At 44.2% G+C, this 27,500-nt stretch overlaps 1 protein-coding gene across 1 annotated transcript in view; it reads right to left on the bottom strand.

Moving 5' to 3' along the window:
* hdac4 (histone deacetylase 4) overlaps positions 1–27,500 on the bottom strand; it is a gene marked incomplete at its 5' end in the record, with an annotated part of 136,698 nt that overhangs the window by 60,544 nt on the left and 48,654 nt on the right. The window contains 7 exons of the mRNA XM_083776737.1: positions 3,373–3,678; positions 10,917–11,143; positions 15,017–15,128; positions 15,162–15,299; positions 15,629–15,748; positions 16,013–16,116; positions 17,128–17,256. Of these exons, the coding sequence (XP_083632863.1) occupies positions 3,373–3,678; positions 10,917–11,143; positions 15,017–15,128; positions 15,162–15,299; positions 15,629–15,748; positions 16,013–16,116; positions 17,128–17,256 (1,136 nt within the window). The remainder of the gene's footprint in view (positions 1–3,372; positions 3,679–10,916; positions 11,144–15,016; positions 15,129–15,161; positions 15,300–15,628; positions 15,749–16,012; positions 16,117–17,127; positions 17,257–27,500) is intronic.

Below are 27,500 nucleotides of genomic sequence, written 5' to 3'. Positions count from 1 at the left end.
CCCCTCTCTCTCCCACTTTGCTTTCCCACTCCCGCACTTTCCAGTGGTGGAAAGTAACATTTACTTAAGTACAATGTTGAGTTGAGATCTGCTATTTTCAAAACATTTTTATACGTTTTGATTTGTAATTTTACTCAAGTACATTTTGGACTTTACAGACTTTTACTTGTAACAGAGTATTTATATATTGCAGTATTGATACTTGTACTTAAGTAAAACATTTGAGTACCTTTTCAACCACTAAAAACAAGGCAATAGCCCTTCTCACAGCTGACCCCGGTTCAGGTCCAACCCGAGGCACTCAGGTGCCCCTCTCTCTCCCACTGCTCAAAATCACAAAATGCCCCAAATAAACCTAACAACAACAAAACAACATGCACCACAGCGCCGTTATGATGGCGAATGTTTTATGTTCCCAAATGGAGTTGAACTACAGCCCCCTGCTGCTGAGGGAGGGAGGGCTCCAATGACAATACCTCCTACAGCCCCCTGCTTCTGAGGGAGGGAGGGCTCCAATGACAATACCTCCCAATTCTCAGGACAGCCAGCAATAAACACTGCAGGGCTATAACGAGCGAAAGACAAAAGATAGATTAGGTGTTGTCGCAAATACAGTGCGCCTAACCATAAGCTTGTACACAGAGCAACAACAGCCTTCACTGCTCCTAACCAAACTCACTGGCCTTGTGGTTAGAGTATCCGCCCTGCTTTTTCAGAGTCTTTGGTATGCCCCGGCTGGGGTTCGATCCCCGGCCGGGTTAGTGGGAGATAACATAACCGCTCCTTTTATTCGCAGTACCGTAATAATAATAACTTTTTAACAATTCTTCCAAATTGTTCTATGAACTTAAGAAGTTTGTAATTGAGCACATACTTGAGGGGAAATGTCACCGAAATGACATAAAGAGCACAGCTACATAGTCAAGTCTAACTCTGGGGGGGTAATTATTACACGGTGGTACACACGCTTCAAAAGGGCTGCATTGTGCAACACTGTGGTGCGTTGCAGAGCGGACCAGATTCAAATAATGAATCATGGGCGAAAAAAAGTATTGAAGCCATCATTACGCCTCGAGTCTAATATCAAATAGCTCCTACCACATCTACATCGACATCAAAAGAGAAACAAAGCCTTCTGCTGAAAAGTTGAGAATATTTTTTTTAACTTTTGTGCGCATCTCAAAATCCCCTAAGGGTAAAACACACCACGTGACAGAGTTGTGTCAGCGACTTCTTCCTTCCGTTCCATCCTAATGGATGTGTCTGTCAAAAGAGTCTGAGCACCATGGCTACAGGGAGAGGAGGGAGTGGAGAGGCCTACCTGATTGGATTTGGATGAGCAGCCAGTCGACATTGGCAAGCAAGGAGAGGACATGGTGTCCTGGCTGTTTGTGTGTGTGTGTGTGTGTGTGTGTGTGTGTGTGTGTGTGTGTGTGTGTGTGTGTGTGTTTGTGTGTGTTGTGTGTGTGTGTGTGTGTGTGTGTGTGTGTGTGTGTGTGTGTGTGTGTGTGTGTGTGTGTGTGAGGGTGTGTGTGTGTGTGTGTGTGAAACTACGAAAATATCCATGCTCCTAATGCCCATCTCAGATGGATAAATTACAGACTCCAGCGTGGTAGTGGAAGCTAGACTATACAGGAAGAGACGGCTAGAAGGGTTCTGTTTAGTACAAAACCGACTGAAGCCAAACAACATTGCCGTGGACGTCGCCTGCAGGGAAAGTTGGCCTGTGTTGATTCAGCTGATCACTCTGTTATGTACAAAAATGCTGTTATTGAGGAGGATGTTTTAAAATTCACCATCAAAGCAAGACTGCAAGTATTACCAACCAAGTACAATTCGTCAATCTGGTATCAATCCACACTCCACTCTGTATAAACCATCATGATTCTGAACAACCCCTAGAATCCATCGCACACATACAGTAACAAATTGATGTAGTGCATACGAAAATGTGTATATTGCTCGCCACAACCGTATTGTTGACCTAGTGTCTGATGCAGTTCGAAAATATGTGCCATCCAGTGCAGCAGTGTATAAACATTCAAGAGTGTTACCATATTGTCTTTGCTAACATCCCAAATACACCTGATGTTGTTTTTGTTGACACCATGAGTCACAAGGAGGTCCTGATTGGAGGTTGGCTGTGTCTTTGATTTGTACATGGACCGACCAGGGGGGGAGGGGGGTGGCATGCTTGTGTTTATGTGGGAAAGAATGAAAGAGAGGGGTGACATAAACAAAATGTGTGTGTGTGTGTGAGAGAGAGAGAGAGAGAGAGAGAGAGAGAGAGAGAGAGAGAGAGAGACAGAGCGAGAGAGACAGAGCGAGAGAGAGAGAGAGAGAGAGAGAGAGAGAGACAGAATTTATTTTCATGTTACTGTATGTGTAATTTAGATAGGATATTTGTGTGTGTGTGTGTGTGTGTGTGTGTGTGTGTGTGTGTGTGTGTGTGTGTGCGCGGCTCGTAACTTGTCAGCATATAGCTCTCATCTCTGACACCGTTGTGGAGGCGGCTAGGCTGCCTTTAGCCATTCAGAGAAAGAAGTAAAACAATCCATAGCACACTGACATAGTGCTATGGATGAAGTACAGCAGGAGGAATGGAAGTGAGGGAGACTGAGAGACAGAGAGAGACGGACTGGGAGAGAGAGAGACAGACAGACAGGGAGAGAGAGAGAGAGAGAGAGAGAGACAGAAAGAGCGCCTACATGTATCTGTGGCATGGGTGTCTTCTCTCGTGACTCAGAGCTAAAATAGTGTGTGGAGCAGCGGGCCACTCGGGCGGGCAGACAGACAGACAGACAGACAGACAGACAGACAGACAGACAGACAGACAGACAGACAGACAGACAGACAGACAGACAGAATGTACAGTATGGTGCGGAGTGTTGCAGGCTGTCACCAACTCCATCTGTCACTGCTAGTAGGCCTGTCACAATCATTACATAATCGCCGAATCGCAATTATATGAGAAAATCGCAATTCTTTTTGCATAATTGTCACTTCCATGTTGAAAAAGGTCCATACATTTGCAAACATTTTTAAAATGGAAATAACAGCGTACTGCTGTTATTAAGCTTACAACATGTTGTAGATCAACTATTGCCGCTATTTCTGGTACATTTTTGGAAAATAAGAGAAAAAAAGAGATCCCTGGGGAAATTGGTCTGGTACTCCTCAGTTTGAATTACATTTCGCTCACCCCAGTGTTGCGGGTGAGGGTGAGCAATAGGAGTCCACTATTCACAGTGAGACTTTTTTTGTTGCTGTGACGTAACCGTCCCTTGGAAATAAGTCTTCCACACCAAAGTTCCACACTAATGTCTAAGCAGTGATATTAGTCTGGCCATGCCAATCCCAACACCCCCCTACCTGTCTGAAGAGGTGCTCCTGCTGCTGCTCCACCTGCTGCATGACCCTCTGCTCCCGCTCATCGTGCTCCTGCTGGGGGTCGGGGGGCTCCTGCTTGATGAGCAGCCCCCCGCCGCCGCGCAGAGGAGCTGCAGCCGCATCCTGGACGGACGTGTTGGAGGAGTTGGACGACGACGACGAGAGCCCCTGGTGCTCCCGGAGCTCCTCCTCCGTCTCCTCGGGGTGGCTCTGGTGCTGCCTGCCTGGCAACCCGGGCCCCCCGGAGCCCGCCACCGCAGCCTGGTCGCCGCCGGGCTTGGACATCATCTGGACGGGGAGAGGCAAGAGAGAGAGAGAGAGAGAGAGAGAGAGAGAGAGAGAGAGAGAGAGAGAGAGAGAGAGAGAGAGAGAGAGAGAGAGAGAGAGAGAGAGAGCGGTTAACTCCTTGGATGCTGGATGCTGGTTTTGGATACCATGTGTAGAACACGGTTTCCCCAAACACTGGGTCGGGGTTCGGGGGGACCCCACAGACACATTTGTATGGGTCCCCTTATTAATTAATTTCATTTCTTTATTTCTATACTGTACACATTTTCCTTTTTTCCTAACCGTGTATATGATGATTTCTTTAGAAGTGTATATTTGTATGTCTTTAAATGTTTTGTCTTAGTGCTTTTTCCCGCTTTTACCCTCTTAGTAGATTTTGTATTGACTTGTACTTTCCTTGAACTGTACCGATTCTGCAAAATGTTAATAACGTTTTCAATCAATTATCACTTCACCCTGAACTGTATCTCTGGCAAAACCCGGGAATGCCAACATGTGATTCAAAGCCTCTGTTGTAAGACGGTGAGTCTGACCATGTGAGAACAACACAACTGTCCTTAAAGGACCACTTCACCACTTTTCAACCTATCTTCATATAATAGGTCCTCACTAATAATCATAAAAAAAATGCAATTTTTTTCTACTCGGTCTGTGTCTCATAGGAGGACTGTGGGCAGTTGAGAAATCGTCTTCCAGTGACATCGATGGGGAATACAAGCTAATAAAAACTGCAGGCTTTCTAGTCCTGAAAAGTTGCAATGCAAAAATGGAAGCCATCGTTCTCACAATAATGAAAATCTAAATATTATTGTCAAAAGATCTTGTTTAACAAAAAATCTGCCTAATGATGATGTCACTGGAAGACGGTTTCTAAACTGCCCACAGCTCTCCTATGAGACACAGACTGAGTAGAAAAGAATCGTGCCATTTTTTCATGATTATTAGTGAGGACCTATTATATGAAGATAGGTTGAAAAGTGGTGAAGTGGTCCTTTAACTTTGTCTAAATGTGTATGTGTACATAGGAGATGTTAGTACTGTACAATGCCAGTGCAGCAAAAGTAGACAAGAGACGGATTATGGACATTGATGCGTGAGTAAAAATCTTAATTAGTTTATTTTCCATTATACCTCTGCTACTTTTGTAAGGAGCATTATTAACAGACCACCTATGAGTCACACACAGCACAGCATACACCACTTAAGTTAACAATAATAATATTTAACATATTATGTTGGCCAACTGAACACATTATGATTTTATGCAGCTTCATTCATGACACACGCACACACAAAAATAAGTGACTTTTGTGTTCATCCTTAAACTGGCTGATTGTTACAATAGCGATGTGTGGAAGTCAACTGCATAAGGTTTGCTAGGAATTGTATTTTTGGTCAAACATTGACTTAAAACAGATGGGGAAATCGAGCTATTCTGGGCGACTTCCACACACCAAAGTCGCTCTTCCGTGAATTTCTACGGCTCTGTGCTTTCTGAGTGCGGGACATTGAGACAAGGCAATAACAAAGGTTAGAAAAGGAGAAAAGAGAGGGAAGGAGAGAGGGAGAGGAAAAAAAAGAAAAGAAAAGTATTTGAGGAGGAGGGAGGGGGGGCAATGTTGGGATCTTGTTATGGCAGCTGGGGCTGTCTCTGTCGCTAGGGCAATGACAAGAGCAAAACACACACATGCACCCCTGTGCGCACATGCACACACTTCCCCCTCCAGCCCTCAACCTTAGTGTCTAAGGTCATCAGTGGGGTGGACGACTATTTGCAGATGGAACACACACGCACACGCACACACACACACACACGCTTGCACATGTATAGACACACACACACGCACGCTTGCACATGTATACACACACACACACACACACACACACACACACACACACACACACACACACACGCTTGCACATGTATAGACACACGCACACGCACGCACACAGGGGTCTGGCTGGCACATCTCCCAGGGAACGGTGCATTGACGTCAGAGAGCAGGCTCTTGCCTCATCCCTGTTCCTCTTCTCCAAACAAGCTCTTCTTTAACACTCATAACACCCCCCACCACGCACACACACGTACACACGCACAGTCGCACACGCACACACACACACACGCACATGCACATGCACACGCACACGCACACACACACACACACACACACACACACACACACACACACACACACACACACACACACATACGAAAACTCAAGTGTTAATTTAATTCTTGGAGTGTAAAGATTTACCCTAAATTAGACCTCACAATTTAAATTAAACACTGAGGATTTTTACTGTGATTCTCTCTTTCTCTCTACCTCTCTCCCCTCTTTCTCCCTCCCTCCCCTTTCCAGAGGAAATAGTGGCTGGGACCTGAAGCGTGAGAGATGCAGACACTAAACAAACCTGTTGAAACGGCCAGAGGACAGAGAGAAGAGAGGGTCTAAGACTTGTACTGCCTTTTAAAGTCATACTGTGTAACCTTTTCAATGCAAAACAAAAGGCATGTTTTTCTACAGTAACCGTTTCACATACAGGTAGGCCTACTGTACATGAGTGTCTGGTCTGCCCCCTACACTCCCACCAAAATGACACAGGGACTCACAGGGGATGTGCTATAAAACCGGAAAATGTAGTGGAATATTGTTGTTAATAACACACATGTCGTATTGTCGTATCTGGCACAAACTATTTTCAGATGGGGGTCCATTCATCTGAGAGCCACCGCACTAAAGCTACAGAAGCTTGTACTTGTGTCCAAAATTGGTCTGTGAGACTGTGACCCAAAAATGGGTACTGTCCGACTGTTTGGGAAACAGCGCTTTAAGATGTAAAACTGGCCTCTCATGAGTTAATTAACCACTTGAGCCTGTTTACAATTGTTTCTACATAAAATTCTATCTACGTTACATGAGTTGAGCCTTTGCATACACCTGTAAGGTCGCCGGGGCTAGGGCAAGTGCTACGGGCTAAGATGGAGTCTGAAGAGGTGGGTTTTCAGAGTAGACTACGGCAGAAGATTGGGAGTGAGTCTGCAGTTCTGATCGCAATGGAGGTGCGATCCAAAGCTTTGGAGCCAGAAGAGATAATATTTTGGGACGTGTGGAGCACTTCCATGCGTTGGATGATCTGAGTGTGCGGGAGGATTTGTAGGGTTCGATCAGACTTGCATGATATGGGTGTGCCATACCTTTGGTTTCTTTGAATGCCAGCATCAGAGTTTTGTACTCTGTGCGGGCAGCGACCGGGAGCCAATGGAGGGAGCAGAGAAGGGGGGATACAGTTCTGGGGAGAATGTTCAGCAACAATAACAGATCTATAAACTCAAAGCGCGTTGCATCTCGTCTCGTTTTGAGCTTGTAGATCGGATAGTTTTGGCGAAGAGATTTGGTGTAGATGTGGTCTGAGTGCAGTTGTAACTCATGTCTGTTTCATTAAGACTACAGGGTTTAAGTGGTTAAACTCACTACGGAGATTTCACTGTGCTGGTAAGTAATCTGAGGCAGCAGCAGCTTCAGATTGTTAGATGTTTTAAGTCGAGTTTGAAGTCGTGCTCCGTCGCCAACTATTCTGCTTGCTGAGGCCAAATTCCATGCTGCTGGGATGGAATGGGATGGGATGGGATGGGATGGGATGGGATGGGACCCCCCCCCCCCCCCCCCGTCTCATTATTTAATCCACTCAAAAAAATGTGAGCTAAGAAAGGAAGAATGAAGCATGCAACACAGCAGGTCAAGTGAGGGGACGCAAAACATATAGGGCTGCAGTTTAATAACGCAGGGAAATCTGGAAAGTTAATTTCACTAAGAAAGAAAATGACTGTAAAAATGGACTCATAATGACCTATTTGTATAGCCTACTTTTAGAATTTAATTAATGTTCCGGACTTTTACTTATGCATTAAAAAAAACAAGTTCACACATGTCTCAATCTATCAAACCCGAAGCCTGATTCAGATTCATACTTTGTTGCATGCCATGCAGTACACGGAAAATAGCTGATTAAATTCTTTGTGATTCCTTGGCCGTCACTCTTATAACATAGCATCACAACATTTCAATGAAATTAACCATTATCCCTTATTTATATGGTAAATGCTAATATAACACGCACTGTAACGCAATGTTCCTAATTAGCGTTATGAAATGGCATATCATGCTATGCATTCATTTGGAGGCTTATAATACTGACAACCGCGCATGGTTGTCACCGACTGTTAAGACTGATTTCATGGGCCTGGGCCATGGCTCAGTGGTCCACAACAACAGTAAACGTGAAAACCATAGAGGAACAGGTACTATTTAAATACTTTATAGGAGTAGGATAGTAGCACACAAGTAGGATATATATATATATATATATATATTTTTTTTTAATGACTCATATTCCCTCATGACAACACTAAATTAATTTAACTGTGAGAGTGTATAAGTACGGTCCCCATAAGCGGCCATTTGGTTCCATTTAGACACTCTCAGAGTTAGGATTTTAGGAGATTTTTTATTCACAGTATTTAGAATACGCACTATAATCCACTAAGTTAGTATTGTTTGACTAAAGCTGTACAACATAAGTAAAGAATTATCAAGGATTTTTAGTGCAGTGCTGGCATTATCACTCACACACAGACACGTTCAGAGGATTACAGCAGATTGTGTAGCCAAACTAATCTCACAGTGAATCACACCATGCACCACTCTACTGCCGCGGCCATTTAGCATTCACTAAGCTTTGTTTTTAATCCCAAAGTCAACTTTAATTTTACGCCGTGGCTCGGCGTGTCTAGCCGCCTATAAGAGGGGCCCGGTGTGTGTGTCTGTGTGTCCAAAGCTAATCTAACCGTAAACCACTGGACCGATCACGATCAGCTGGCACATTTCTGGTGCAGACTGCCGAAAGTACGTCCATTTATTAATTATTACTATTCCTTGTTGTCGGGCAGAAACCATGTCAACATATTTTTCTCCATATTTTCTTTTATGTTTTTTTGTAAACTAATTCAACATAACAAAAGTGTTCACAAAAGCCTGATTAGACGATAAAATGACAGGAAACAAAAGTGAAATATCCCTTTAAGCTATGATAATGGGATTAGCACAGGTTGCCCCGAGTAAAGCCCGGTTTTGACTTCGGTATACGACAGTTCCACGTGTTCATGTTGTCGTGAACTTGTAGATCGGCTATTTTATTGGGTGACACATGAAGTATAAACCATGCAAGAGTGTGAGCTGAAAGTGTGAAAATATACATCAAAATTAACATTAACACTGAATCAGAATTCTGATAATGCCATCAGCACCTCTATCATGCATTTGCCAGTCATAGTAAGAGAGAGAGAGAGAGATCTAGAGAGATAGTGTGTGTGTGTGTGTGTGTGTGTGCGCGTGTGCGTGTGTGTGTGTGTGTGTGTGTGTGTGTGTGTGTGTGTGTGTGTGTGTGTGTGTGTGTGTGTGTGTGTGTGTGTGTGTGCGCGTGTGTGCACTTGCACGTGTACGTGCCAGCGACACGTCTGTCTTGTTAGGAGCAATATACAGTAGCTACTAAAAAGATAATATCCATAACTTGATTACAATGCACTCTCTGTATACTGTACACTGCAATTCAAACTCATAAATAGTTGTATGTTGCTGTCGGGCAGAAACCCCTTATCTCTTTTTAAATTAACACCCTACTTGATCACAGTACAGCGAACACAAAAGCATCAAGAGTAATCAAGTGGTACATGTAATAATAATCATCATCGTCATAATATAAAAGTATAAATAAGAACTAATGAATATATGTAGCCAAAACAAACACGCTGTTGCCATGGACGATAACAATTTAAACTTGTTATTATAGAAAACTCAAGAGACCACAACCTGAATACTGGAATCCTGTGTTCATTTAACCTGAGGACCTGATTCTACAAGTTTCTATATCATTGGCGCTCAAACTATTTCATGTCAAGGACCCCAAAAATTATATGTATTTGGCCGCCGACCCCCATCTGAAAATATGTTGGGACCTCCCGGAAGCAAAGATACGAGTTTAAAACATTTGCTGTGAAAGAAAATATATTCAAAGATTTGCACACGTTTTTACGATTCTTCTAAAATTGCAGATCTACAAGCTTGTAGATATGCTATTTTTCCAACAGCTAAAGTTTAAAATCATGGTTCACTAAGAGTCTTCAAATGGATGGTTCTATTTGTATACTCACTGAATTAAAAGAATACGCCAGATTTTAATGGGTGGAGAGAAAGATCACAACACAACATACAGTAGGATAATAAAGCTTAAATCCTTTTGAGAATTTCTCACGAGCGTACGGCCGTACACACACACACACACACACACACACACACATACACGTAATGTTTCCTGTGTGGCCATATAAGGAGGCAGCTTCCTCCAGAGTGCGGTTGCCACGGCAACAGGTAGAAGCAGAAACAGAAACATCACATGGCTGAGACTCGCTAGAACACTTGCTAATCACACATACACGCGCACTCTCTCTCACACACACACACATACGCGCGCGCACATGCACACGCACACGCACACACACACTCTCAAACGGGTGCATTTGTTTGGTCCGACGTACTAACAGTCCTTTCTTTCTTTCTTTTCAAAATCTTTTTATTCAAGTTTTTTGTGACAAGCCCACGGGCAAATATTAAACAGATATATAAAATATAAAAATAAAACTCAATCCCCTATCCCACCCAACCACAATCCCAAGGATAGTCGGAAAAACAGTCTGGAGGAAAATAAACTAACAGTCTTACAGTTGTGAGTCCGACACCCTACCCAAAACCCAACCCTAAACCTAACCTCACAGAAAGCCACAGGTTAGTTTTAACCTGCCATGTTGTAACCTGCCACGCATGTCAGGAGCCACGGGTTAGTTTTAACCTGCCACAGGTTAGTTTTAACCTGCCATGCTGCCACGCATGTCGGGAGCCACTGGTTAGTTGTAAGTGGCAGCGCATGCCGGGAGCGACGGTGTTGTCGGCCAATTGCCAGTCGGACTGTTAGAATGTACCCCCTCGGCCTGGGCCATGGCTCAGAGGTCCAGGCACCTTGGCTGGTAATCCAGCCTGGCAGTGTGCCGCGGGTTCGACTATTATACTCACACATGCTGATGCGCACACAGGCCGCACAAGCCGGCGCGCGCACACACACACACACACACACACACACACACACACACACACACACACACAGAGTCCTCTGTCCTTGTACAGTACCTTGTTGATGATGTGCTGCTGCTGCTGCTGGAACTGTTGCTTGTGTTTCTCCAGGAACTGCTGATGCTGTTGCTGTACGACCAGCTGCTGCAGGGCCTGGGCCTGCATGCCACCACACTGCTGCTGGCCCTGGGGCAGCGGGGCTGACTGGGTCCTGCCCAGGGGACGGTGGCCCCGGGCCAGCTTGGAGACGGAGGGCGACGTCAGGGCCAGGCCGCCCAGGCCCGCTGACAGAGGGCACGGAGAGAGAGAGAGAGAGAGAGAGAGAGAGAGAGAGAGAGAGAGAGAGAGAGAGAGAGAGAGTGTGAGTGAGTGAGTGAGTGAGTGAGTGAGTGAGTGAGTGAGTGAGTGAGTGAGTCAGACAGACAGACAGACAGACAGACAGACAGACAGACAGACAGACAGACAGACAGACAGACAGACAGACAGACAGACAGACAGACAGACAGACAGACAGACAGACAGACAGACAGACAGACAGACAGAGACAGACAGACAGACAGACAGACAGACAGACAGACAGACAGACAGACAGACAGACAGACAGACAGACAGACAGACAGACAGACAACACGGTCATTATTGACTGTTGGGTAATTGGGTTTGGATCTAATGGAAATGATTCAAAACGACACAGAAACGAAGAGGAAAAGTAAAGTAAACTGAAAAGCCACTCCACTAAACAGTCTCTGAAAAGGTTTAACGGCCGATCCAGCCGGGCCCCCACGGCCCACGCACAGCACAGTGCAATGTACAAACCCTGAGCGTTCACTCTTGAGAGTGTAATGGGTAATAAATATGGGGCGGCTGTAGATGAATAGGTAGAGAGTCTGAGGAATCGTTAAGGTCACCCTAGGTTGAAGTTACTTAACGCAACCACTGTCAAGATCGTCTTTTGGCGTCTTTTTTATTGATTACGTGTCATAACGTATGATCTGTCCTGCACGTGCCTGCATCACTCCAGTTGCCTCGGAAAACAGGAAAAACCCAGAAGAGAAAAGTCAGCTGGCGTAGCCTACCGGTATGCTGTCTATGGGAACGGATTATTTAGAATCCATTTATCTCGTATTTATTTTCCCTGCAGGCTGCGTTTTAGATGTTTTGGGTGAATTAAATAACATTCACAGGACAGGACACATTCCTCAAACTTCCGTTTTCCGAGTAAAATGGCTTTCAAAATAAGATGGTTCTCCATTGAAATTAATGGTTGGCAGTTCTCGAGTAAAAGTTCAGCCACTAGATGGCGGCGAATGAGTTTTAAACCCGACACTTCCCCACCATGTGCTAATCTCAACAGCCAACAGCTGGGTAATACTGCAAAAGCAATGGGCTCTATGCACACACACCATTTTGGAAAGAACTTGGCGTCCCGTTCCCTACATTCTTCACAGGTGTTACCGATGATACTAATGAATAATAATAATAATAATAATAATAATAATAAACTTTATTTATATAGCACCTTTCATACATAAATGTAGCTCAAAGTGCTTTACAGGGCAGAAAAGATAATAAAAACAAAAGCAAAACAAAACAGCATTAAAACAGGCATGCAGTTAAAATACAATAGCGCAGTGTCAAATCAGGAGAAGGCAGTGGTACAAAGATAAGAACAGATAAAGCAAGGCAACGACATTAAAAGAAACAAGCAGTAATAAAATACAGTGAGAACATGAATAATAAAAAATAAATAAAAGATCACTTAAAAGCAATGTTGTAGAGGTGGGTCTTGAGCTGAGCTTTAAAAATGTCTACAGAGGCTGCCTGACGAAGGTACAGTGGGAGCTTGTTCCATGCCGACGGCCCGTAGAAGCAAAAAGCTGCTTCCCCGTATTTTTTTGTTGCCATTTTTTTAGGCAAAGCGAGCAGGTCAGCAGTGGAAGACCTTAGGGGCCGGTTTGGGACATATTTAGGCAGGCAGTCATGTAGGTAGGAAGGTGCGAGACCATTGAGAGCTTTATAGACAAGTAAAATAATTTTAAAATCAATCCTAAAAACAACCGGAAGCCAGTGATGCCAAAACTGGGGTAATATGTTCTCTCATCTTAGTTCTAGTTAAAACTCTAGCTGCTGCATTTTGGACAAGTTGTAATCTGTCAGTTGTTTTCTTAGGCAGTCCTGAAAAGAGTGCATTGCAGTAGTCAAGCCGAGAAAAAACAAAGGCGTGGATTAGCGTTTTAGCATCGTCCAAGGACAAATAGGCTCTGATTCGTGCAATATTTTTAAGGTGAAAAAAGGCAATCTTGGTAACATGATTAATGTGTGAATTAAAATTAAATTCAGAATCAATAATAACCCCCAGGTTCTTTACTGTACTGTTACTTTCTACAGTCAGGTTGCCAAGTCTGCTTATTATTGATTCTTTCTGCTCGCTAGAACCGATTATGAGAACTTCTGTCTTATCCTCATTTAGCTTGAGAAAGTTCTCACTCATCCAACATTTGATGCTAGACAGACAGGTCAACAGTGGGTCTAAAGCACAGGGATCATCTGGGGCCACAGAGAGATATAGTTGGGTATCATAAGCATAGAAATGAAAATTGACTCCGTGATTGGTAATGAGTTCGCCCAATGGCAGTATGTACAAGGAGAAAAGCAGAGGACCAAGAATCGAGGGAACTACCCATAGATCCGAAGTCCCGTTAGTCCGAACATGCACTGCTCCCGTGCTTGCGGTTAGGTTTAGGTTTGCTCCCGTGCTTGCGGTTAGGTTTAGGTTAGAGATAGGGATAGTAATTTCGGAACAATGAACCTTCTGACTAATGACACGGCACCAGAATCGAGCCCTGTGGAATACCAGAACTGATGTCGTGTTTGTCTGAGTCAAACTCGGCTAGATTGACAAAGTAACTTCTGTTTGATAGGTAGGAGGTGAACCAGGACAGGGCCGTACCAGACAGGCCTATCCAGTGCTCCAAACGCTGTATTAAAATTGAATGATCAATCGTGTCAAATGCAGCCGTTAAATCTAGAAGTAAGAGAACGGATACATGTTTCTTGTCAGCAGACACCCTAAGATCATTCATTACTTTTGTGCTGTTTCTGTGCTGTGCCCTTTCCTAAAGCCAGATTGGAATTTGTTGTGCACATTATTGTTCTGTAGAAATACATCCAATTGATGAGAGATGCATTTTTCTAAAACCTTGCCCAGAAAGGGTAGATTTGAAATGGGTCGATAGTTACCCAAAACAGAGGGATCAAGATTGTGTTTCTTGAGTAGGGGCCTAACTACGGCAGTCTTCAGTGAGTCTGGGAAGACGCCTGATTGTAGAGAGCGGTTTACAATTTTAAGGATATCTCCAATCACACTGTCTAAGACCTCTTTGAGAAAGGTGGTGGGAATTGTATCCAATGAACAGGAGGATGATGTCATCTGTGAAATGGTTTTGCGGAGTTCGTCTTCATCAATTGTGCAGAACCATAATAGGCTCCCCCTGGAGAGATCTACCCTGGGACCATTAGCTGCTGTTTGAAGGTTTGCGCTAGCAGCAGCACCATTCATAATATCAGCTCTAATGTTAAAGATTTTGTTATCAAAAAAGCATGCAAACTCATTACACTTAGCTTTAGAGGCCGGGAATGACTGCTTGTAGGACTGGGGGGGTTTATGAAGGCCCTGTTCCATTCTTGTCAAACAGAGTCAGGGTGCTGCTATTTTGCATGTTGGCTCACTGGAAACACCAGTGGGCCTCAAAGTGTCCTTGAGTGGGTTCCAAATTAAATGGCCCAGTACGGGTGTGTAACTCTGAGAGTTTACACATGGAACCAAAATGGATCCTTACAGGTCCATTTAGAACCACTGTACACTAAATGGAACATAGCCTTAATTAGTATCATCTGTAACACCTGTGAAGGAAGTAGGAAGCAGCCCAGAAGTAGAAGAGTTATTGTGTGTGCAATTTGCCTTCCCTCAGGGGCCAGAAAATATCCCCCTTTCTTTTCCAAACACTGAGAATTTTCACGGTGCATGATCAACACAGAACTCATGCGTCATGGGGGCGTGCAGAAGAGAACAACAACAACAAAAAGAAAAGCATACGACAGCTGAGGAGTTTCAAAGCGAGCCCTTGTTTTCAAGCCACAGGATCACACACACTCACCCAGCGGATTGTGGGCCTGCTCCAGCAGCACCATGTGCTGGAGGAGGGGGCTGTGAGCCGCCTGCGTGCCCCCTCCTCCTCCTCCTCCTCCCCCTCCTCCTCCTCCTCCTCCTCCCCCCACAACCCCCTCCCCCCGCTCCAGGGCCGCAGAGGCCACCAAGTATGAGGGCAGGTGGGCGGCGGTGGCCAGGAAGGGAGGAGGGGCCAGAGGAATGCCCTGCTGTAACCCTGCCGGCAGAGGCAGACGGCTCTCCCCGTCCTGGTGATGATGTCCTGGTACCACCTGGGGTGGGGAGGAGAGGGGGGTCTTCAGAATGTCTTCTAAATCTAGTCAACCAGGCCTGCAGTAGGCTATGCACTGGACACATGTGCATGACATGATTTCAATAAATACAAGAAGAAAATGCATGTAATGCACGGTAAGACTATGGTGATTAGTATTATCGCCATCACCTGGGTGGCTCAGTCATGTACGTTTCTTAGTTGTGTATGCATGTGTATGTGTGAACAGCTATTTAAATTGGACGCAACTGTTCAATGCTCAATGTCCAATGTTAGTTCCTTTTTTAAATGGCCATGGATTAGATGGTGACTTTTTGAGGGTGAACTCACAGCGCTGGCAGGGCCCGTGGCTGGGAGCCCTAGGGTGATGTTGGGCAGGGAGGGTGAGGTGTAGAGTGACAGGTGGCTCATTGAACCTTCCCTCACAGCCAACCTCTGGAGCAAGGAGGCCTGGAGAAGCAAGAGTAATCGCACGCACGCACGCACGCACACACGCACACACACACACACACACACACACACACACACACACACACACACACACACACACGCACACACGCACACACGTAAGATATGGAGTTACATATCTCTCAAACACACTGGCTCTCAACATGAGGGGAACTTGGGGGGGTCCCCAGCTAACTGTACACTCACAACTTAAGTACATGTAATACATGCACACATTGCATTATGTGTATGCTGTTGGCAGATTACCTCTCCTGGGCTGCTGATGGAGATGCCGTTTTCGTTGGGGATATTACTGGAGCTGTTGTTGGGCGAACTGGGACCTGAGCCGGGTGCGCTGTTACACGCCATTTCTGTCAGACACAAAAGCACAGAGATGAAGCCATTAAAACATGCTGCTGGCCTGGGGTCAATCCAATGTCCCAGAATAAACATCAATCTCTAATCCCCTCCTTATGCAACTAATATAATCAAATGCGTTCATACAGCATCTTATCAAAGTGGAGTTACAAAGTGGATTACAGACAATGAAAAATGGATGAGTAAAAGCCAGCGAGATAAACAATAAAAACAACAGCAAGCACAAAGATAAAGGGTTCCACCAGGGTAACGTAAAGTCCACAATGTTGGAGTTTCTTTCCAGATGTAAAAAGTGGAGCAGAAACACAACATTGTTTGACTCGTTTTCCCTTCTCTATCATTTATCCTGACCTTCGATCGTTTCAAAATCGAAGCTTCTAGCCCTAAAAACGAGACGAATTTGAAGCTTCAGTGATTCATTAATTGTGGCACTCAAGCACAAGGCTTTGAAGGGTAGCAGATATACAAGCTCTTAACGTGTCATGCTGCAATGCGTTGTGATGTTGTAGATCAGAAAAAGAAAAAAAGAAAGAAAAAAAATTTTTGGGGTCAGCCCTACAAGGTAGGAGACGCTAACAGAAAGTGTGAGAAGAGATGAGATGGCGATTAATTGTCACACAAACAATTGTGATTAACGATTTAATCAAGTTTCTCGCATTGAACATTGGAACGTCACAATTTGTATTTCCGTTTCTTTTAGGCTTCGGAGTCACAGAATACCCAGGGCAGATATTAAAAATAACATAAATAAACAAATAAATCACTGACACATTTAATCATTTTTAACAATTGTTTCTTTCCAAACATTTTACAAAATAGCAGAAATAGCAGATCTACAAGATTACAACACGATGTTGTATATCTGCCATTTCTGCAATTTTTGTTTCAAATGTATGGACATTTTTCAACATGGAAACGATTTATGCAAAAATTATTGCAATGATCTCAAATAACTGCAATTAGGCGATGGTGTAATGACTGTGCCGGGCCTACAGTACACTCACCCGCCATGTCCAGGGAGCGCTTCTTGGCCGTGGTGATGGGTCCGTCTTTCCTGCGGAGCAGAGGACTGCTGCGGCGCTCCGTCACCTTCTGTTTTAGGCGGGACCGCAGCTTCAGGTTGGGCTCCGAGGCTGCGGATCACAGGGAGACAGGGAGCCATGTTGATATTGACAGCAACATTTAGATTGAGTTTTTAGATGTTTAGTTTTAGTCTAGTTTTAGTCGACTAAATATCATAAGATTTTAGTCGACTTTAAGTATGTGTCGGTCCGTTCGGCGGCCGCACTCTAGACGGGGGGTGCGGGGCTACCGGGGGGAGTTGCGGCATCTGCCGGTGAAGTTGGGGGGGTTATGTCACTCGACTGCCGCTTGCTTCCACGGCAGTGCGTTGGTCCGACATGCGCTGCGTCGTGCTTGCGGTTAGGGTTAGGGTAAGGGTTTGGGGTAGTGTTGGACTGATGCCGCCGAGAAACACTACTGCGGGGGTTCTGCGGCTGATGCCGCTGCCGGAAAATGCACTCGCTTTTGTTTATGACAAAATATGGGAGAGTCGCATGCATTGACAGCACACGCAAGACAAGTGGGTCACCTCATACTGTGCACAGTATAATGTATGGTATGTCGTATTTTTAAGTTGACAGTTGAAAAGCGCGTCGTGCCAGGAGCCATTCAAAAATACACTTTTTTTAAACAGCAGCTCTCACAATCTGCCAGTGGTGGAAATAGTACTAATTTGTTTACATTACATTTGTTACTTAAGTGGGCCGGACAAATAATTAATAAAGGGCAGGGTACAACAATTTCTTTGTCGTTTTTATTTTTTCTAATTATTTGTTCGGCCCAAAAAATAATGTGTCGCGAGACTCGCAACCCCTCGAGGGTCCCCAAGGGTCAAAAAACTAAAAAGAAAGAAAATGAAGTGAATGGCTGGAAAATGGAAATGAAGAGTTTACATATAGTACACATACACATAGTACATGCATAAACTTTCCTCAATGATTATATCTGGTTTCAGTATTCATTTATCATATATTTTCTCTATTATTAAGGTTATTTTTGCAGTCAGTTTGTATTGGGGGTGGGGAGGGGGAGCGGGGCGGGGTCGCGAGACATGGCCAAAGCATTTCTGGGGGTCCCCAGCCAAAAACGTTGAGAACCCCTGCCCTATAGGCCACTCTGTGCATTTTGCCTCATTTGGGATCTGAGGTTAGCCACCATGTGACAGCGGGAAACACTGGAAGAAGAAGCAGCAGCAGCCAGTTGGCAGCATGTTGTTGAGCCCATGCTTAACGATAAATTTATTTTATTTTATCAACAGCTATAAATAAAAAGAATAATGGTTAATGTGTTTGAACGCCAAAGTGACACAATTGCGTTCCAGGTCTTAATGGCTTAATGATGTCGGCTCTATACTCAGCTATTATTAGAACCGATTGTGCTTGCTTACATGCCTATGAAGAACTATACTGCACGTCGTGGGACTTTGCCTCGCCTTTGTGAGAATCTGCACAGGTCAGAAAGAGGTCGGAAATGGCATTTGCTGCTTGATTGTTGCGTGATGTCCCTGCCAGATGAATCCCAGACACAGGGAGCTTTATTCGCTACTCTCAGCCAGGCCGATCAAATGATTGACTGGGCAAATTATCATCGTAGAGGGGGGAGGGGGGGGGTAGCGCATCCCCGGCCGATAGGTGTGAAGTGTGAACGGTTTGGGGGACCATTAAAACAAAGGCGGCTTGCATGCTGTGGTTTGCTATACTAAACATAAATTTGCATGCACACAGCCTGCCAAAGTAGGCTATCTTTTGTTGTTTTTCTTGTTTTTTCGCCCCCCCCCCCCTCTCTTCGAAGTTAGACTGGGCCAGCTCTAAACTGACTGGGCCACGGCCCTCGTGGCCCAATGGACCCTACGCCGGTGCTCTCAGCAGCTTTATCTTCTTCGGTTAGACGCTGGGCTGCTGAACAATGATCCATCTACAGTATGACCTTGTGTCATATGGGCCCCCCAAACACGTCCAGCAGCCCCGCAGGATGCCCAGGGCATTTTGGAACTGGACCCAAGCAGGTGCGACTCGTTCAAAAGCTCTTGCATAAGACTTACATCAATATAAATTAATCTCCTTTATCTCTCTTCACCACTTCCTGTAGCGTTGAATACTAATCAAGGAAGGATGAGACCTATAGTCTTACAATGCACTTGAAAAAGGTGAAGGCACTCACTCTGCCTTTGGGTTGTCTGCAATGGGGATGACCTTTTGTGAGAGTGTGAGATCTATAATGTATGAGGCTATGAGCACTTTTGAAAGTGCACTTTCAATTTTAAGGATAAACCAAAGGGCATTTGTCCAAAAGTCTTTGTTAAGAGGATAGAGATGGTCAGGGGAGAGGACAGGCATTAGCATAACTGGAAGGCTGCAAGACTGTACTGAGTCTGTGAGGTAACACTCAATGTATTGGAGTGTTACCTTGAGTTTAGTTGAGTTCAGACCTTGGGGTCTAAAGGCAATTCGTGAATTACCATTAGTTTGTGAATACTCATTGACACTGAGCAGAGGCTTTAACCTCAAAATCGTTGAAAATAAATAAACAATTAAATCTTCTTCTTCATTACATCTCTACAGTATGTGTCAAAAGTCAGAATGTCATATTGCTGTGCTCTTTTTTACTTAATGATAAAGCACATCAAACGATGGGGTTTGACATGCAGGCATTATTAATTTGTATTTGTATGTATGTGCGTGCTGTAGCTATAGTAGTAACCTAGCTTGTGCCATGATTTGCGAGGTGTTCACATTCTGGATGTGCTATCAAAAACCCCTAAAGGATGATGCTAACAATATGTAATAAAAAAAAGGATAAGCGTGAACTTTTTTATTCAACCTGCGACACTGAAAACACACATTTGAGTGCCGAAATGGATATTCTCTTAAAATGACAGCATCTCATCGAAACACTTATACTGTCAAAATGGGCCAATGTCAAACGTGGAGATGAGATGACTCCCGTCATATCTACCCTCTATTTCCCCCCTCTACACTCACCTATTGAAATAAAGCATAAATGACAAAAGAAAAGAAAGACAATTGTGGAGCTGGGTTTGTCTGGCTATACAGGTGTTAGCACTAGCAGACGGTTCTAAATCATGGCTGCCACCCAAAGTTACTGCATTAAAACCATTGCGTCTCGCCTGCCATGCATCAATAAACATAAATAGGCACTCATATAAAAACACAAGTGATTCCAGAGACCGGGAGGCTGAAATTAAACCTGACCTTCATTTGGGCATAGGACACGTTGTCGTTATGCTTCGATACGTGTTTATGTAAGCAAGTGCAAGGTGTTCATACATGTCATGCATGTCAACAGAGACTGAATCTTAAACTGGGGTCCACATGGGCCACTGAAGAGCTTCATGGGGGTCCCGAGCAAAATGAGGAATAGTTTAACCACTATAATAATATTTTATAGGCCTACTTCAGGTATTCTGTAGAGAATGACTTTGGCACAACGAGGCTAAGGAACAGGTGCGTAGGTAGGCAAATGCACATCAATAATAAAATAGAAAAATACGCCCGTACACTGTTGATCTGCTCGGTACAAGAGGATAAATCTACAGATCTTCAGATTTGTGAACTTGAAACGGGACATTCTGCATACTGGGTACTACTTTTGGTACTTTAAGTACATTTTGATGCCAATACTTTTGCACTTTTACTCGAGTACATTTTGAATTCCAGTCTTTTACTTGTAAAAGAGTCATTTCTATATTGCAGTATTGATACATTTGAGTACTTTTTCCACCACTGCTTTACTATATCACACATGAGGCACCATCGTCAGGGATACGAACAGCTCTGGCCATAGAGTTATGTATAAGCTAGAGAGTGGACATGCCCATACTATTCATTTCAATGGAAGTTGCTCAGTGGCGTTTTATAGCACCCGGAAGAACGCTCTACTTCCGTTCCATTTTTCTGATTTGACCAACACCAACATTTGGTGTCCAAAATACGGAAGTGCTAATTAGCGCTCGATGTTAAACCCCAGCTGCGCAGGGTTTAATCATGGTACAAGCACAAAAAAACAAGAAAAAAACGCCCGCCTGCAGTTCCAGCTTTGACCACTAGAAGCTCGGCAGCTTCAACGTTGGCCAGCCGCTCTGCGTGCTTGGCTCTGGCAGGTGGCCAGGAGAGGGGAGGGTGGAGCGACCTCCGTCCCTTTGATGGAGCCAGAGGGGAAGGAGTGGATGAGGGGAAGGGGCTGGTTGCGACCTGGATGTTTGCTGCACTGTGAGCGTGTGGGTGTGTGTGTGCGTTAGTGCTGTGTGTATATGTACGAGGGCACCAGTATCCATGGGGGTGTTCACCTTGGGACACAGTGACTTTTAGAGGTGTTACTGCCGCTCACGCAAAAACATCCACACACACACACACACACACACACACACACGCCCCCAGGCCGGTTTTCTGCTGACACTGGGCGTTTGGCATGGCCCACCCTCCCTCTCTCATCTTGATCCCTCTCTCTCTCTCTCTCTCTCTCTCTCTCTCTCTCTCTCTCTCTCTCTCTCTCTCTCTCCTCCCTCTCTTTCCCCCATCCAATTCCCACTTAATCTCTCGCCCTTAGTGTTGGTTCTTCTGTCCTTCACGCTTTTGTCCACTTCGTCCATACGCGCACAGAATGCACAGAATCTCTGCATGCATGGCATGCATGTGCGTGTTGTGTGTCCCCTGCACATCTCGTAAAGCGTCCGTCTTCCACCGAGCGTGAACCCCTCGGCTTAAAAACTCGCCACGCTCAAGGTCGGATCGGGCATTCTTCTAAACGAAAGTATCTATTGTATAAATCCCCATAAATGGTCCCTGATATCATCAATATCTCTGCAAATCAATCAAATATCTATCTATCTATCTATCTATCTATCTATAGTAGCTATCCATTATCTACCTACAGTATCTGTCTATCTCCTGCCAGCCACAGTATATATACCACACACACACACACACACACACACACACACACACACACACACACACACACACACACACACACACACACACAGTGGCTCAGGGGTAGAGTGGTCGGGTGGCAACTGCAAGGTTCCCAGTTCAAACCCAGGCTCCCCCAGAGTTAGTGTTGAAGTGTCCCTGAGCAAGACACTGAACCCCTAATTGCTTCTGATGTGCTGGATGGTGCCTTGCATTTAATGAATTGCATTTTTATAGCGCTTTTCCAAGTGCTCAAAGCACTTTACAATGGTTCATTCATTCATACATTGGCTGCCTCTGTCATCGGTGCAATGGTGCATGCATGTGTGTGTGAATAGGTGAATGTAATGCACAATCTATGTAAAGTGCCTTGGAAAAAAAGCGCTATATAAATGAACCATTTACCACACACACAGAAAATGTGTAGATACTTTCTATTGTACGTAGTAGGTGAAAATTGCATAATGACTGTTGTCATATAGTGCTCCTCTACAGGCACATATGTAATTTCATACGTACATGATGTGATCACACAAATGATTTCCTATACTTGGGATCTGTATACACAAGGGCAGCCGAAGACAGCTAATCACGCCTGGGCATATCCATGTCCACAGCAACCCTCAAATAGCATGACAACCAGTGGTGGGAAAAGTACTCCAATGTTTTAGTTACTGTAAGTAGAAGTATAAATATGTGGCAATATGAAAATACTCTATTGCAAGTAAAAGTCCATCGCGATGCATTGTATGAGCTTGTAGATCTGCTATTTTTTAATTGCCGAAATGTATTTAAGGCTGAAATGGTTAATGTATGTTTTGTAATAATAATGAAGTAACTAGTAACTAAGGTTTTCAAATAATTGTGGTGGATTAAAAGTACAATAGTTGTCTCTGAGATGTAGTGGAGTAGATGTAAATGTATTGGAAATATAAATTACTCAAGAAAAGTACAAATACCTCAAAATTGTACAGTACTTAAGTATATGTACTTAGTTACTTTTCCACCACCGACAGTCCCCACCTGACCCTGCAGGACGGCAGCATATTGAATATCTGATTAAAGGCCTATAAAAGTGGTGCTTAATATTTCAAGACGAGTGGAGAGGGAAACTGGTTCTCTGATACAAAACATATCGATCAGCCACTCAATCGCATTGATGGATTGGGGGCCTTGGGTGCTCAGAACACTATAGCGGGGAGCCGTACGTACCGCCAAAGAGAACGTGCGAGAGAGAGAGAGAGAGAGAACAGAGGGATTTATGGGAATCGATAGGGCAGTTTGCCGAAACTCATCAATGCAGCATTGGCTTCCCAGAAATGTCTACGATGGTAGATTAGTCTTTTATGCTGTATGCATTTAAAGGAAAGAACAAGGAGCATAAGAGGGGAGAAATGTGTGTAGTACTGTATGTATGAGCACTTACAATGACACAAGAAAGGGGAAAAAAAAGTTTTTTTCCATACAGTAGGTTAGCAAGCAACAACTAAGTCATCTTAGCTTACGCATGTTTCATGATAAATGCTTTTATGTGATGTATTCCCATGCTTTTGTTCTTGCTTAAATGTAAGTCGCTCTGGATTAAGAGCGTCTGCTAAATGCCTAAATTGTAAAATTGTAATCAATAGAAATGGCAGGAAACAACAGCATATATGTGCTTTGTGCCGCAACGTGGGCATTGGTCATTTTTCCACCCACAGCTTCCTTGGTTCCTAATGGCTGCAACCTGCAGTATGACTTATAGGCAACCCAGCCTGGCAGAGATGTGCACTCCGTGGAGTGCCCTCGGATATTACATTTTTTGTCTGTTTAAGTACCAATTATATGAAACATTAAAAACATTTAGTCTGTCTTCAGCATTATTTCATCTCTACTGTCCAAACATCTGCATTGATAAAAAGGGAGGATGAGACGTCCTGAAACTTAAAACAGCCTTGCTCACAAATCTCTCTACAGTCGAGTTATGTTCCACAGAGAGCACTTCAATTAAAAGCCATCAGTTAATTATCTTTGTGAGGTTTACAAGTCACGAGACAGTCGCCTTCAACTTCCAAACTCAACCTTTAAGTCTAGCCGTTAAGAGATATGAGGTGGACATGAGAGAGAGCGTGGGAGACCAACGAGCTGTCTGACATTTTCCATCCGACAGTTAAAATTGATGAAGCCTTCTCATGGAGGTGACATTAGGCTGTTAAATCACCTTGGTGACTGTAAGGGCATGGCTGGGGGCATTGTTTTACCGATGCATATATCCACAGAAACGTATTCAGAATGGGAGAAATATTCGAATGAGCCTAACTCTTTCTCTGCTAAAGACGACATTGGACGATTTTTAGAAAAAGTCACAGTTCACCTAGGACGACATTGGACGAGTTATTAGGTTATAATGCATCCAGAATAACCCGTATTATATTTGCCAGTTCCCGTCGCCTGGCAACGCTTTGCTTCCGCGTTGTGACGTCATTGAAGACCGGCTATTTCTGGCACACGACACGAGTACGAAACAAAGAATAAATCAAACCTAAAACTGAAACAGAGGAGGGAATGTGTGGGTGGGCAGCAGTCACATGGGAGAGATATTCCACTAACAGCATGGGTGAACTGCTGGTTCAAGGAAAACATCCCTAATTGAAGTGGGGGTTATTAGGAGACTCCAAAGACCTAGGAGATAGCAGCCCCCCCCCCCCCCCCCCCCCCCCCCTTCAAGTCTGTAACATGAACTATGCAGGTTCAATCCCTGTCACTGCGATTTACAAAGACCATGTGAGGTGTGAGGTGGCTTTTAAACGTCTGCTTATGAAACATTAAATATCTGCCTTTTTAGAAATGAGTGGAGAGGAGGGAGGGAGGCTTTCATGATAACCATTAACTAACTTGGAGACGGAAATAACGGCTTTCCATTCTGGCCAACCTTAACGGCAAAATTAGGATGTATACGCATGCACGCCGTGTGTGAGTGCGTGTGTGTGTGTGTGTGTGTGTGTGTGTGTGCATGAAAGAGTGGGTGTATGTATGTGTCATTCAGTTCTAACCGACTTCCTGTCAGTCCAGTCAAAGTGCCCCTCTGTCTACTGAGAGCCATTATCACAAAGGCTCTCAGATTTGGACAAGGAAACTCTGTTGAAATATCTCTCTCGGCCCTACTGGAAACAAGAAGAACAATCCCCCCCCCCCCACCACACACACACACACACACACATTTTCAATATACATACGTCAAGTTCAAAAATGGGTCATCGTCACCAGCAAAAAAGCGTCATGACGGCAATGGTCACCACAGCAACTCAACTGCCGTGGTAGCCACACTGTCATTCACTTCCTCCTGAACTTGAATGCATTTTTTCCCCTTCTGTCTCAGATGTAATCTGATCTGATCTACTGTCACCTCTGGGTTTAGGTGGCACCTCAGCATCCAAACTATGTGTATGTGCGCACGCGCATATGAACACATGTGTATTTGCATATGCAATGTATGCTTGCATACATGTGGGTCTAGCGCTTATCTCCTCATATGCAAACATATATAAAAATATAACAATATAAAATTAAGCATGGTACTACTTCCTAATCTCAAATTCCTGCAGTGCTGGTCTGACTTGGTGCGCTGGTGTCGTGGGCCAAAAATAGCATGGCGCACAACACCGAAATGTAGCACAGTATAAATCGGGGTAATCTGCACTGCGTGTGTGGGTAGCCTTGCATGTGTCTGTAATGCATTCATTATACGGATGAATCGACATAAGTTTTAATAATGTAAATTGCAATTGAGTACCTGAAAAGTGCTCTATAAATAAAATATGTCATTACAGTCAAGTGTGAATTGAATGAAATAGTGTCTTCTGCTCGTTTCCTGGTACACAATGCCAATGCAGTCTATCCACAACCCAGAAAAAGTTTAAATTCCGTACAGGGAAAAAAGGGAGTTTCACACACATCAGAGGCCATGCCGGGTCCCATAGAAATTAACGGAATAAACGACTCACAGACAGAACACACACCTGTGTGGAAAGGAGGGTCATCCTGTGTGTACAAGGCATCATCCTTTTGCACCACGTCAACGCTATGACCTTTGCACACCTATTATACTGCGAAACGTCACAACTGGTTTTGGATGCCTCCTCTCCTCCGCACCAGCGCCAACGAGACGAGTTCCTCAATTGCCCCCCCACCCCGGCCCAAAAGGTTGAGTTTTGGGCCGGGCTCCAATGTTGCGGTGCCATGCGAGCAGGCATAACGTGTGCCAGGATAAATGTGGCGGGCAGCGGGCCTGCAGAGTACACCGAGGTTGGTCTCCAGCTGGGGAGAAAACAGGCGGTAAAAGTGCCAAGAGAGCCGCTGACGCTAAGTGAATAATTACAGCCTAGCTGTACTTCAAACAGACAGACAGACAGACAGACAGACAGACGGGGGATGTAGAAAAATGCCTACGCTTATTTATACAATGGCTTGCTTTAGCAGGAAGACTGGCAATGTGGGTACAAGTCTCCTGAAGGGTGACACTGTTTCGGAGCGAGGGGGTGCGTCTTAATGCCTGAGTAACACACAAGTGTGTGTTTATGTCAACATTTTTATCCAGGCTGAAAGCTGTGAACATTTTAATCTACAGTGCAACCTAAATCTCAAGTGTCAATTAATTCGTTAAGCACTGGTGAGAACAAATAATTATTTTGGCGCTGGTAATCAAACACCTTCTGTTCAAAGCCAGGTCGAAAGTGCGAAAATATTTGTCTTGCAATCCAAAGCTTTATTTTCAGTGTATTATGTAAGATCTTCTGACAAAACTTTCCTTGACATTCATCTTGCAAAAGCAGATTTTCGGTCTATTATGTAATAATTTTATGGTTGAACAAAACTCGCCCTGAGCATTAGGCAAGATGTGCACACATTCTAACCAAGTCAATGTTCCAGTTCAAGTTCAGAAATGGGTTTGGTGAATATGTTTGGCATTCCATTTCTTTCTCTTTTGTGATCCCTTTCTTTGACTCCCGCAAATGAAAAGCAAGAGATCATGGCCGGGTTTTGTAGAGAGCCAATACTTGAAAACATCGCTTCGCTGGGTGGGAGAGCTCAAGGGCAGTGGAGGAAAGTACATTTACTTTAAGTACTATACAATTTTGAGGTATTTGTACTTTACTTGAGTATTTCCAGTACTTTTACTTCCATTCCACCACATCTCAGAGGCAAATATTGCACTTTTACTCCAATTATTTGAAAACTTTAGTTACTAGTTACTTTGTAGATTTTGATTATTACTACAAAACATACATTAACCACTTTAGCAGTATATACATTTTGGCTGCGTCGCATCTTCAAATTATTTCTTATACATTTTGAACTTGTGAAAAGGGACATTCTGCACAATGAGTAGTACTCTTACTTTTGGTCCT

Source organism: Protomyctophum parallelum, assembly GCF_964188405.1.
Source record: "Protomyctophum parallelum genome assembly, chromosome: 11".
NCBI lineage: Eukaryota > Metazoa > Chordata > Actinopteri > Myctophiformes > Myctophidae > Protomyctophum > Protomyctophum parallelum.
Note: the sequence above shows the minus strand (reverse complement) of the source record. Positions and strands in the feature narration are given on the sequence as shown.